A 13,567-nucleotide genomic window follows, 5' to 3' on the forward strand; every position below is an offset into this window, starting at 1 on the left:
ATGGAAGAAGAGGTTCATAGAGTTATGGGCTCTAAGGTGTTATAACCTGGCCCCACTTTCTGTTCTCTGTTCCTTAACTGCCTCTGTAATATGACCAGCTTGTTGCCTCCTCTGGCTACCACCCTTTTCCCACCATAGTGGACAGTGTCCCCCTGGAACTGTAAGCCAAACTAAACTCTCCTCCTCCTCTTCTTCTTCTTCTTCTTCTTCTTCTTCTTCTTCTTCTTCTTCTTCTTCTTCTTCTTCTTCTTCTTCTTCTTCCTCTTCTCCTCCTCCTCCTCCTCTTCCTCCTTCTCCTTGTCCTCCTCCTCCTTCATTCAAGACAGGGCTTCTCTGTGTAACAGCCCTAGCTATCCTGGAGCCAGCTCGCTAGTCCAGGCTGGCCTTGAACTCACAGAGATCTGCCTGCCTCTGCCTCCCAAGTGCTGGGATTAAAGGTGTGTTCCATCACTACCTGTTTTAAACCATTCTTTAAGATGCTGTTGTCAGATATTTTGTTTTAGCATCAAAAAAGTAACTAATACAACCAGTTTCACAAATTCTTCTGTGCCTGAAGAATGACATGCTATGAGGTCACAGACCATAACTAACAATCTCCATCAGGACTTAAAGAAGGAACATTTTCATCAGGGACCTCCTCAGGGATCAAGTCAAGAAAGTCATAGGTGCGGAGTCTGACCAATGTGATTTATTTATTCTTTGGATCCTGCTAAGGAGAAGGTATCCCTGGTATGTGGAGTCACGGGAACTTCCTCAGGTCTAGGTGAGGCAGGTAATAACCCAGGCGGTGACGTTGAACCTGGTAGTCTCCCTCCTTTTTTCTTCTGCAGATAGTCATCTGTGAAAGTCAGGAGAAGCCATTAGCCAGACACCCTGGTAGAACAGATATCATGAATGAAAGCATGGCCAAAGCCAGAGACCTGATGTTTCTTATATCTCTTTTCTTCCTTTTTCTATTTGGGTTTCTCCCTTAAAATGCCTTCCTCCCTCTCTAGTCTTAATTATTACTCCATCCATATTTCTTTTATCTGAATTAATTTATTAATATTCATAAACACTTAGCTATCAATCATGTACAGAATTCTCTGTCATGTATCATTAATGTAGTCTCTGCTTGTGCCACCAGTTGTATCTGAATTACCTGCCATCTTGCAATCATTTATGATTCTATCATCTATCATGTATTAATAATGTATTGTCTGTTATCTATATAGTTACTATCAGAAATCTGTAGATCCTGTCAATTAGCAACTGTGAAACAATATCCATCATCTCTCTCTATATATATATTTCTAAGTATCTAGCATGTATCTACTTATTTATAATTTTTTCCAATATTCTATTCTCATTTCATTCTCAGCCCAGTTTCTGTGCTTCCTCCCCGCTGTCATTCTTCTAGCTGAAAGGAGAAATAACTGACATTCAATAAAGTGAATACATTTAAAACGAATTACTTAGTGAGGCATAGTTACATGTGTCTCTACTCCTATCAATTAGGAAACTGAGTTAGGAAGATTGTTAATTAAATACCAGCCTGGGCTTTATAGTGAAATACTGTTTCAAGAAGAAATACTTTATGTGATAGGCTTTTATTACAATTCCCTAAGCCACCACTCAGAAAGGGGATGAGAAACACCCATTTATCATTTCTAACTGTGTTCTGCTTCATTATAACTCTTTCTTCCTTGCCATTTGCAAACATAAATTATGATTGCAGAAATCTCAGGGTTGATTTCTGTCTCTACAGATCAACCATTCATTATTTTTTATTATTTATTATTAAATGTTGAGTTCATCTTTCTTTTTTTAAGTTTGGCTAGGACTACAAAGGTATTTTATGTACATTTTTGTACAAGTCTTTTGATAGGTATTCTCTTTTATATTTTTTAAAACATTTTCATATGAAATATTTTGATTGTGTTTTCTCTCCCCCAACTTCTCCTAACCCACCTCCCTAGCCCACTCAACTTCATGCTCTTTCATTCTCTCTTTAAAAAGGAAAGAAAATCAAAACAAAAATGCAATAATACAAAAAATGCCAAAACAAACCAAATAACATCAACCCCCGAAAAACCAATGAAGTTCACTTTGTATTGGCCAACTACGCATAGCCATAGTGCCAGCTCTGGAGTGTGATTGGTATACTAATGTCACTCCATTGAAGAAAAATGATTTTTCCTTTGCCATCACATACCAATTGAAAAGGGCTTCTTTCTGAGGGGTGGAATTTTGTATCTTCCTTCCCCTTTCAGTGCTGGAATTATGTGACTTGAACCTGCATAGGTCTTATAGATAGGTATGTTCATTATCCTTGCATAAATTAATAGGTTTGGGATAGTTGTGTCTTATGCCGAGTATATGAAACCCTCAAAGCAATGACCAACCCGCATTCCACTTGCTCTCAGTAAGAGTTTCTGTTATTTCACATCTTTGCCTGTACTTACTATTATCAACCTTTTACTTATAGTTTTATTCATGTTGTTATTTCACTACATTTCATTAATGACTAAAGTTAGAATTTTAAGGTCCATTGTGGAACATACTGACTACAGTTAATGTACTATATAGTTCAGAAATGCCCAGGGTAAGATTCGTACCACCCAAAATGATATATTTACTTGATTTAGTAATTTCTTAATGCATACCTTGCAACGCATATAAACACACATTATTTGTCAAATAAAAACAAAATATATGCAGAGCATGGTGGCACACTCTTGCCATCCCATTATTTGGGAGGCAGAAACTGGGTGGGGGGGTCTTGAACTCATGATCCTGCTTGGTGACCCAGTGAATTTGAAGCAAGCCTGGCCTAAAAGCAAATAAATTATACACACAAACAAATAAACATCAATAGCAATAAAATTAGAAAAGAGGGATTTGAAAGGTTAGCCACATACAATCTAGAAGAAAATGTTCATAAATATCAGTAGCGAAGGACTTGTATATATTATATATAATAGACAGTCATTTACTGCATAACATTAGGGCCTTATTTTATGACATTATACAAACATTATAGACTGAATTTAAACAAGTGTAGATGGATACAATAGCATTAGGCAGTAACATTTTGGAAAACATTGTCATTTATGTGACATACATGACACATCCTAGGGCCATCCTAGACTGACGAACTGCTGTATGGTGCTTGCCTGTTCAAAAGTTCTTAACAATTCAGTATTGATAATGCAGACCCCCCACACTTCCTTGCTCACCAGGAAACAGCACATCAGGCATGTAATGAGTATCAGTAGTACTGCCAAGCAGATGAGAATGATAGCCCAGAAGGGAAGACCTGGGGAGACAAATACTGGAATGAATCCCCCATTGCCACCTCCTGGCAATCCTTCGTAAACCCTAAGTGGTCTGAGAATGGGTATGAATCTTGTAGAGAGAGCTCAGTGGCTCACTTTCATATGAATCTGCATCCCAATTCTTTCTTTATGGGCTTCCAACAGGATGAAAACCCTAATGTCTGTCTACTCTATCTCATCTGTCCTTGCCATGGTTTGACGCTCTTTTACCATGACCCCCTGCATACAGCACTTGATAATAGAGTTACAGAGAAGAAATTCCCTATGGCACCCCAGACATGAGCCAGTCTGAAACTTACCAGAATTCTTTATCACATCATCACCCCTGCTTGAAGAATACCCTGGAAATAAATGAAACAGAATTCACCTGAGATTGTCTTTTTATTTGAGTTTTTTAAGACAGGGTTTCTCTGTGTAGACCCTAGCTGTCCTTGTACTTGCTCTGTAGGTTAGCCTGGCCTCAAACTCAGAGATCCACCTGCCTCTGCCTCGTGTGTGTTTGGATTAAAGGCATGCTCTATGACATCTGGACAGTCTTCTTTACTATTTGAATCTAGGTGTAAAATCCAAGATCTTGGACGTGGAAGGAGAGTCCTGTACCACTGAGATAACCCTCAGCCATGTTTTATTTTATTTTTTTTAATTTTTGCTCCTTTGATATAGGATCTCATTATATAGCCATAGCTGGCCTTGAATTCACTATTTTTTCTAGGCTGGCCTTCAACTCCAAGAGCTCTACCTGTCTCTGCCGCCATAGAACTTAGACTAAAGACATTCATCATCCTGTCTGTTATTCGCTTAAATAAGACTTAACAGAAATACAGAAAAGTAGACAGAATAGTGTAATAATTCACTGCTTAAATTTAACTATTTGTATTTTATACAATTAAAATAGTATTCACAAATGATTCCCATTTACTATCCTTGCTTCATTTAGCATTTTCATTCAAATTTTAAAATCAATTAGATATCACAAATTTTATTCTGAAAAAAAAATGACATCTAGCAATGGTGTGGGGATTGGGTGGGGGCTGGGGAGCTGGTGGAGGGACAAGGAAGGAGGGGTGAGAGAAGGAAGTGGGATTGACATGTGAAGTATGCATGATTCTAATTTAAAAAGCATATATTGAGAAACAATCTACATCATTCTGTATTTCATTTGTCAATTTGTAGATATCTGTGGAGCCTGGTGTAATTTCCTCTTTGTTAAAATGCATTATTTATTTAATTTTAATTATGAGATTGATGAAGTATACAAATGTAATACCTCCATTTTCTTCTTGTTCAGAAATTGTATCCAATCAAGTTTGTTTTTTAAGTTATTTTTAATAAGGTTTTTTAAAGATTTATTTATTTTTATCACATATACAGTGTTCTGCCTACATGCCAGAAGAGGGCACCAGAATGAATTGTAGATGGTTGTGAGCCACCATGTGGTTGCTGGGAATTGAACTCAGGACCCCTGGAAGAGTAGTCAGTGCTCTTAACCTCTGAGCCATCGCTCCAGCCCCTTTTTAAAGTTATTTGTATGACATGGGCTTCATTAAATAATTCACTTTGGATTCTAGGCTTTTGCCTGATTAAAAGTTAAATCTTTTCACTGTGTATTAATAAAAGAGATATCTAGCTAAGAACCCATGGCTGGGAATGTCATCTTGCCTTCATTGACCAGGGAGCCTTACCATCTACAAGAACACTCTTCCTGTCCAGTGTGAAGTTCAGCAACTGGGTACCATTTTGCGTCATCCGAAGGAATTCCTCATAGATAGCAACTCGGTCCACCCGTCGAGCCAATGGTGAGAAGTTACACAGAGAATCTACTCCTGTATGGTTGCTGTTGGAGACAGACCTGAGAGGGCAAAGAGGATGAACAAGGATGTTTGCTATTCTGCATTTATTATAGATTATCTGTTGCTAATCTCTTTATTGGAGAATTTTGTCCAACATTCTGCACTACACTTTTTGATACAGGTATTAGTTGTATCATGTTGTTACTTTATACTAGAAATGTAACTAGGCCTAAATGAGTATTCTGTATTTTACTCTCCCTTGTGCAATGGTGCCAAAAGATTGTAAGAAGCAGAGGTCATGAAGGAAGGCTGTAAAACAATGCTTTTCAGATATAACTGGACCACTGCATTCATGAACTTACAGGTGCTGTGGTAGCCTACAAATAGCTTACAGAAGATAAATCCAGGCTAAGACCTTGTTACCAAAGGCACCAAACACTTTTTCATAGGACATGGAGAAATTAAGCTGGAACTTACATGGAAGATTCTTCCCTAATGGCCAGCTTTCACAGTACTTGGGGGTGCTATGCAGGACTTTTAGAGAAAAAAGTCACTAGCTGACTTACTCATCTGTGAATCCTGGGAGTTACAATTATGAACAGTCTGGCAAAACTTTCCCATGTGTTCAACAATCACACAAATGGTATAGGGGTAACAAATTGCTCTCCAGCTGAATTTAAGACCTGCTTGATCTACAGGAGGAAATGTGTTTAGTACTGTAAATATGGCCAAGAACTCACAGTTGCGGAGCTCATAGTCCCCCCAAAATTAAGCCACTACTATTATTTTGCTAAATGGACATAGTTAGAAGAGGCAGTCAAAAATGATTCATAATTACATGGGAGTCTACCGTACCACGGGCTCCTAGGTATCTCCTTAGATGAGATTCTGCAGTCCTTTTGAAAACATATTTTTATTTGTGTGTGTGTGTGTGTGTGTGTGTGTGTGTGTGTTTTCACGTGTGCTACATTGCTAATATGGAGGTCAGAGGACAACTTTTATTTGACTCTCTCCTTTCTACAATGTGCATCTTGGGGCTCATACTTATGTCATCATTCTTATTCAGACATCTACTGAGAGACTCTCAAATCTCAAGGACACTTTATTTATCTGTTGAGTAAAGAAAACATTGGAAAAATGATTATTTATTTGAGATTGGGTGTCACTGTGTAGTGCAGGTTAGTCTTGAAACCTGATCTCCTGCCTTGGTCATTAATACTTGGACATTAGCAGGTGTGGAGGCCATAGAAGATGGTCCCCTTCCTCATAATCAGCTTTGGATTCCACAGACTCATTCCTTGTTAACACTAAACAAGTATTACATTTGCATTCCTTAAAATTTAAAATTTATATAAAAAGGTGTCAATATTGTAGTTTTGTTGAAGTCTTTTAAGGCAAAGTTACTTCCCTCTGATCAAGAGAATGTATTCTGAGTTCTACCTCTATTCCTGAGTAGAGCCATGACATGCTGTTCTGCCTTAGAGGTAAGAACATTATATAACACTATATCCCTATTTAAAAGTTAACCTAACCAGGACAGGATCTAAAGAAAGAAACAATTATCTTCCTAATAAAGTTATGTATTAAACCAGACTTTGGTGGCACACGGCTTTAGTCCCTGCACTCGGGAGGCAGAGGCAGGTGGATTTCTGTGAGTTTGAGACCAGCCTGGTCTACAAGAGCTAGTTCCAGGACAGCCTCCAAAGCCACAGAGAAACTCTGTCTCAAAGAAACAAAAAAAATATGTATTTAGACTCATGAGAAGTCTGTACTTTGATGCAGTTGCTTACAGATCCTCACTGTCTGCTTTTTCTGAGTTTTAATTTAAAAAAATCATTGTCTTTCTTCATTATATCTATCCTTTACATGCCAACCGAAGTCCTAAACATGCTTCCCCTGGCAATCTAAGCCTTCTTACTCTTTCTCTGAAGACTTTCTTCACCCTCTGTGGCCCACAAATTTCATATACTCCTTGAAGACCTCTAAGGCTTACACTGACTCAAAAATCATAGATTTTTCTTTCCCTCCTCTTCCTGGAAGGTCCCAGGATTTATACCTTGCCTGATAATTTTCTCTCAAAATCTAATAAAAGAGTTCTCAAGCTTCTCTTTTAAATGTTTTAAAAGTTGTTTTGTCAAGAAGTCTAAACTCACAAATTATAACCCCAATTTCTGAGGAAAAGAGTGCTGGGGTTACAGCTATGTCTCCATGCCTGGCTCCATGGTAGTTCTTGACTAGTCTTACTCTCATTCACAAATTAAATTTTTATATTGAAATCCAAATTATTTAAATTAAAATTATCTTGTTTGAATATTTCCATTTTTATGCAGGTGTATATTTGTATATTTATATATTTGTATATTGTATATTTGTATATTGTATATTTGTATATTTTTATGCAGGTGTATATTTTTTATGCAGGTGTATATTTTATGCAGGTGTATGTTCTACACTCTGGATTCCATGACACCACCTGCCAGTCACCATCATATCTGGTGGGCTTACAACCTCAACTAAGTTTCTAAGATAGCTGAACTTACTACTGTATAAAAAGGCTGCTTTTAAGTAACCATTTTATATCCCTTGGAATGTCTTCCCTAAAATAGAAACCAAGAAATTATGAAAAGGGAATCATTTTAACTTTCTTTCCCCTGCCCAGATTTAGGGTAACAGGTATATGAGGCCAGGTCAGGGTATTATATGTGTTCTAGGGACCCAAACTCAGATTTCCATGCAAGCTAAGTATTTTACATACTGAGGTATCTGTCCAACCTGTGCCCACCTTCTGTTTTTGAATCCACACTGTGGCTGCTGTCCTTTACAAGGCCACTAGAGAGCAATGTTGTCCTATGACTGTTCCCCTTGGCTGTACTGTTAAAACTGTAGAGATCCTACTACACATTAGTAATTTCCCAGATTTGACTGTAATCCCAGCACTCTACAACAGAGGTGGTGGTAGCAGGACCAGAAATTCAAGGCCATATTCAGTTACATAATGAGTTTGAGGTCAAGAAGTCCTCAGTGTCAATAAGTCTTGGGTTGGCACTTACCTGAAGGCTAAAACTTGACAGTCTGAAAAGTAACTTTTGATGCTGCTGTTTCTGAAAATCTTGTTGAGCTGAAAGACAGGACAGTATTTCCTATGTCAGAACCTCAGGTTCCACTGTCAAAGAAACTTGCAGCTACTAAGGATACTTCCCAATCTACGTTTTCATTGACAAATGCAAGTCCGAGCACAGGATGTCTTGTTCCGGGGTAGCTGTAGCACCCTTTTCTGGCTATCAAGTCTCTTTGTGTTTTTCATAACTTATAAATGGGAATAAGAATGTGTTTTCAAGGACTTTTATTTTTTAGAAAAATTGACCACTGATCCAGTGTTCACAGTCAGTTTCTGTCTGGGAGTGAAGTGGACAAGCAACAAGATTCTCACCGCATATTCAATGCTTCTTTTGTTTTGTTGGTGTCTGGTGGTGCCTGGCTGTGCTATGTCTTGGGAATAGGGTAGGTTGGTGATAGTGAAGTTCAGGTTGAAATGCTGAGAGCTGGAACTTGTTGGGATTTCTGTTGGCAGAAGAATAAGTGGCTTCATGTCTAGAGAGAGAGAGAGAGAGAGAGAGAGAGAGAGAGAGAGAGAGAGAGGTAAAACTTCCATATTAACTATTTGTCAACAACCAATCAGCCATTCATTATTCATTATGGATACCCAAGGAGGCCACTCATCTTAATTTACATGTAGGTTCCTAAGGAGATGACTTAGCCAGTGTGTGCTCACTTCACAAGAATGAAGACCCATGTTTGAATCCCTAACATTCAAATTAAAAATGGGAGCAATGATCTACTGCTTTTATTCTGCTAAATTTACATATTATAAACTACCTCATAGATTCATATCTCTCTACCTATAGATTAATGCTACTTTTAGACCTCACCAGAGAAGTTCTTTTGTACAGTAGAACATGATAATACTTGATAAAGAAATTCATAACTGATCAAAGTACAGAGAATAGATTTCTTTGGAGTGCTCAGCCACAAATGGGACATCTATATCACACATATACTGCCCCTGAAGGATTTTGGGGCCATTATGGAATAGGGAGTGGGAAAACTGTAAGAGCCAGAGTTCAGCAAGGACTGGAGCAAATCAGCGTCTGGTAGACATAGTAGTATTTCTGTGCTCATATACTGTCATCAGTTGTGGTTGTCGTCACAAGGTCTGTACAAGATCAAATCTCTAAACATTCCAGGATGGAGAAGAGCAGGCTTCACAAGTCTCTATCCCTAGCTAAGGAGCGTGGCAGTTAGAGACTTAGGAGGGAGGGGAAATCCGATTTTTTGTAAGAGTGTGGCCCTAGGAGGTGCACCACATCCAGTGTGTCACTCCACATCTATGCATATGGGCATCACAAACTGGACTTGATGGCTTATGAGAAACAAAAGAGGATATTAAATTTGGAGGGGGTGGAAAATGAAGCAGATAATGTAAAGAGTTGAGGGATGAGTAGGGGTGAATATGATCGTATGCATGAATGAAGTTTTCAAAATATTAATAGAATTATTACATTAAAAAGCTGGGTGTAGAATGCACCTGTAATCCTGGTATTGGGGATACTGAGACCGTAGGATTGGTGGGTCTTCTTGGCTAGCTAGCATGTTTGGATTTTGAGCTCCAGGTAGAGTCTCAAATAATAAAGTGGAATGAAATACAGAAAGACACCTGATATCAGTTTCTCCATCCATGCCAGGTATACCTCTTACAAAGTTTACATACAAAATAAAATAAACTGTTTAAACATATTTGCTTCATCTTCCTCTTCTTGCTTCTTTTGGGTGAATCAAGGGCAGGGATCATTAACATGGGCCTCCAGAAAGCCCCCTTTATATCTCCATTTCACTACTTCTCAGAAACCTTTTCCTTTCATTTAATTGATCTTATTGCTTCTGCTTTTGAAACAGCACCATCATTTGTACCTATCACTTGCAGATCTGTCAGCTGGTAGGTGGCACCCAGCCAGTGGGATGAGGCATTCAATGTCTTATTTAAAAAGACTTGCTTCACAAGGTTGGGGTCCAGATAAGAGGAGAACAGTGTCTTGATAGTGACCACCATGGAGCCCGACCTAGGCACAGAGATCACAAGAATTCAGATAATGAATATTTGCAGTGTTTCAAGCTGCTATTTTTAAAGGCTCATAGATCTAAGAGTAGGAATTGTAGTTATCCAGATTCCTCAGAACTCCTAGATTCTGTCTTTCTAGGAAATAAGCCTAAACTATTACAGTAGCAATAACAACATCCATTAAACTCTTGATATGCATTAAGAACCTTAAAAAGTGACTTCTATCATTCTGCTGGAAGGTGTTACTATAATTATCTCCACTTTGAATTTCAGAGGTGGAGCTGGAGAGATGACTCGGAATAACGACAAAAATATGAGAACCTGAGTTCAGATGACAGCACCCTTCTAGAAAACCTGGGCATGGATGTGCAGTCCTATAACCCAAGCACTATCAGGGCCAGACAGGAGGACCCCTGGTCTTGCTCACTGTAAGCCTAACTCCAGGTTCAGGGACATGACCTATCTCAAGGCAATAAGGCACAGGGTGATATAGGAGGATATCTGATATTCAGTGCTGGCCTTTGAGCATGCATGAGCAGCTGCACACATGTGAATGAACACACATATACCACATATGTACAAATAAATAAATAAATACCAAAGGTACTGGACTTTGAAAGCATTGCAAGTCCTTTGATGATTCAATACTTTCAAGCACTTTGTTCCTCCCCTAAGACCAGGGTTTAAATCTCATGTTGAAAGTCTTTAGAAAAACTCATTTATCAGTGGCTCTGATTCTCTTACATGATCATTATACCCACCTCATAGAGACCTATGAGAGAATTAAATGAGAGGGTCATGTGTGAACTGTTTATTAGGGAGGCTGGTCTAGGGTAAATATAGTTATCATCTTTATACTTTAAATTCTATGTCCAAAAAGTGTTCTCCCATTTCTATTCTGTTACCATTAAATCTATGGAAGCCGATCAGTCAGTTTCCAACCTTTAGAACTTACATCAAGTTGGTGACTGTGCAAGACTGGAATACTTCTTGTAGCTGGCTGCTTGTGTAGAGGGTGGTAACCTAGAAGGAGGAGTAGAGAAGGTTGGTCAGAGAGAAGTTCCATGAGGGTGGAGAGATCACTAGAAACCATGGAAAGTATATAGGCTTGGGGACAAAGGAGACCTCAATTCAAATACTAGTTCTGCTCTGACTTACTGTATACCTCCAGGCATCCCATAACTGGTATGGTTTGGATCTAAAATGTGCTTTGGGAAGGCTTATATGTTGAATGCCTATTCTCTATTGCATCCATATGGAGCTCACAAGATGTGATTAGATGATAAAAGATTTGACCTCTTTTTTTCTTCTATCAAGACAGGGTTTCTCTGTGTAACCCTGGTTGTGCTGGAACTAGCACTGTAGACCAGGCTGGCCTCGAACTTAGAGATCTGCTTGTCTGCCTCTGCTTCTGAGTGCTGGGATTACATGCATGTGATACCACCACCTGGCTAAGCTTTGACCTCTTGATGGACTGAGCCATCAAGGGTTCATAATCAAATGAGTACCGGGAATAGGGAAGCTGAAAGGGAAGAGGTCTAATTGGAGGAAATAGTTCATTGGCAGTGTGCTGTTGCAAGATAGGATATTTTCCTGATTCTTCCTCCCTCCCCGCTCTCTATTTTACTTTCTGGCTGGCATGCAGAAGTAGTTCTGTTCTCTACACATTCCTGACATGGTTATGTTCTACCTCACTTTAGACCCAAAGTAATGGAGATGGCTGAGCCCTGACTGATACCTCTGAGGCAATCGGTCCAAATGAAACCTTCCTTTGGCAAGCTATTTATTTCAAATATTCCATAGCAACAAAAAGGTAACACAATGCCCCTTTAAAATTTTCATTTATTATTATTTTGTGTGTATGATGTGGGGCTCACTAATGCCATGGTACATATCTAGAGGTTTTTATGAACTATTTTCCTTCCATTCTTCGATGTGGGGTGATTTGCGGTGTTTCATATAGGGATGAAACCATTAGGTTTGCCCAGCAAGTGTTTTACTCTCTAATTTCATAGTGTTCCTTTAGTGCTCATAGTGTTCCTCTATGAGCTTTAGTTTCTGTGTCTGGTAAACAGACAACTAAGGCACACTGGCACCTTTATAAACATTAGAGATGTGAAAACACATTGGTAAAGTTGAGAAGTTGAAATAATTACTTGGTAGATATACATCAGATGGAGCAATGATATGGGTACTCAGGGAAGGGAGAGATAGGAGATTTGAAAGTGGCCTCACCTTATCCTCGATGTCCTTCTCTAACATGATATACTCTGAAGATGTTGGGTCTGTGTTACTGAGGATCCAGTTGATGATATGAAAGTTTAGCTGGTATGTGCCCTTTATTGTCACATTCGGGAGCACATAGCCTATAATAACAGAGGAAAGACCATTAGTTCTTTGCACAGGACTGGAGTTATGTAGAAAACCTATTTCTGCTATGAGAATTAACTGAAAGTAGGTGTGTATGCTAGTGATATAGAGGACTCACAAACAGAAAGTTACTCCAAAGTAGGGGGCAAATTGAAGTTTTACAGATGTTCATATCACTCAGATATTTCTCTTTTCTTACTTGAGTTCTATTTTCTGGAATGTTCTTCCACCGTTTTTACTCATTTATGTTTCAGAAGTCCAACATGATGGATCTTGAGGGAAATACACACACCTATCTTGTTCACTATCTTGTCACAGTATTAAGTACACTTCTGTCATATCAGATTCCATTTTGGAAATCCTGCCTAGTCTCACCAATCCTCTGAACTACAATACACTGCTGGCCATGTGAGACTTGCTAACATAAAGAAATCCCATATGGAAGAATCTATGATCCTTTTCCCAAGGAACACATGGGTCAGACAACTGGATCTTGAATTAACATTTATCACAAATCAGTTTGGAGGCTATTATATCATGTGAAATAAATTATTGGAAAAATAAACGTCTTAGGATCTCACTTATAAGTGGAATAATTATTTTGTGAAAATATATGGAATTTCCAAGACAATTCTGAGACAATAAATACAGAGGCAATGAATAGAATAGTACTATCAGTGTGTGTGTGTGTGTGTGTGTGTGTGTGTGTGAGATGGGGAGCTGTTAGTCAAAAGGTATGGTTTCTCAACTGAAGTGTCCATCAACTGATGAGTAGATAACACCACAGACCGAAAATGAATTCTCATTTGTAGAAACTGAAGGATACTTCTGATAAATACCTGTATTCTAGAGGTGACTTAATGGAAGTTGAGAATTGTAATGACTGGAGGCTCAGGCAAAGGAAGAGGATAGTCAAAAGTTGATCAACTAGCCTTCAGTTCCAGTTATATCAATGTAAGAAACTCTGGTACTCT

At 38.6% G+C, this 13,567-nt stretch overlaps 1 protein-coding gene across 1 annotated transcript in view; it reads right to left on the reverse strand.

The window, feature by feature from the left end:
* Window positions 1-673: 673 nt before the first annotated feature.
* Window positions 674-13,567, reverse strand: part of LOC101822725 (mucin-16) — a 170,949-nt gene continuing 158,055 nt past the window's right edge. Inside the window, exons 104-112 of the mRNA XM_040735245.1 lie at window positions 12,459-12,589; window positions 11,179-11,246; window positions 10,076-10,224; window positions 8,538-8,698; window positions 8,158-8,225; window positions 5,000-5,166; window positions 3,617-3,658; window positions 3,219-3,298; window positions 674-838 (exon numbers count right to left, since the gene is read on the reverse strand). Of these exons, the coding sequence (XP_040591179.1) occupies window positions 740-838; window positions 3,219-3,298; window positions 3,617-3,658; window positions 5,000-5,166; window positions 8,158-8,225; window positions 8,538-8,698; window positions 10,076-10,224; window positions 11,179-11,246; window positions 12,459-12,589 (965 nt within the window). The 3' untranslated portion in view covers window positions 674-739. The remainder of the gene's footprint in view (window positions 839-3,218; window positions 3,299-3,616; window positions 3,659-4,999; window positions 5,167-8,157; window positions 8,226-8,537; window positions 8,699-10,075; window positions 10,225-11,178; window positions 11,247-12,458; window positions 12,590-13,567) is intronic.

The sequence above is a fragment of the Mesocricetus auratus genome, unplaced genomic scaffold, assembly GCF_017639785.1.
Source record: "Mesocricetus auratus isolate SY011 unplaced genomic scaffold, BCM_Maur_2.0 Super-Scaffold_100044, whole genome shotgun sequence".
NCBI lineage: Eukaryota > Metazoa > Chordata > Mammalia > Rodentia > Cricetidae > Mesocricetus > Mesocricetus auratus.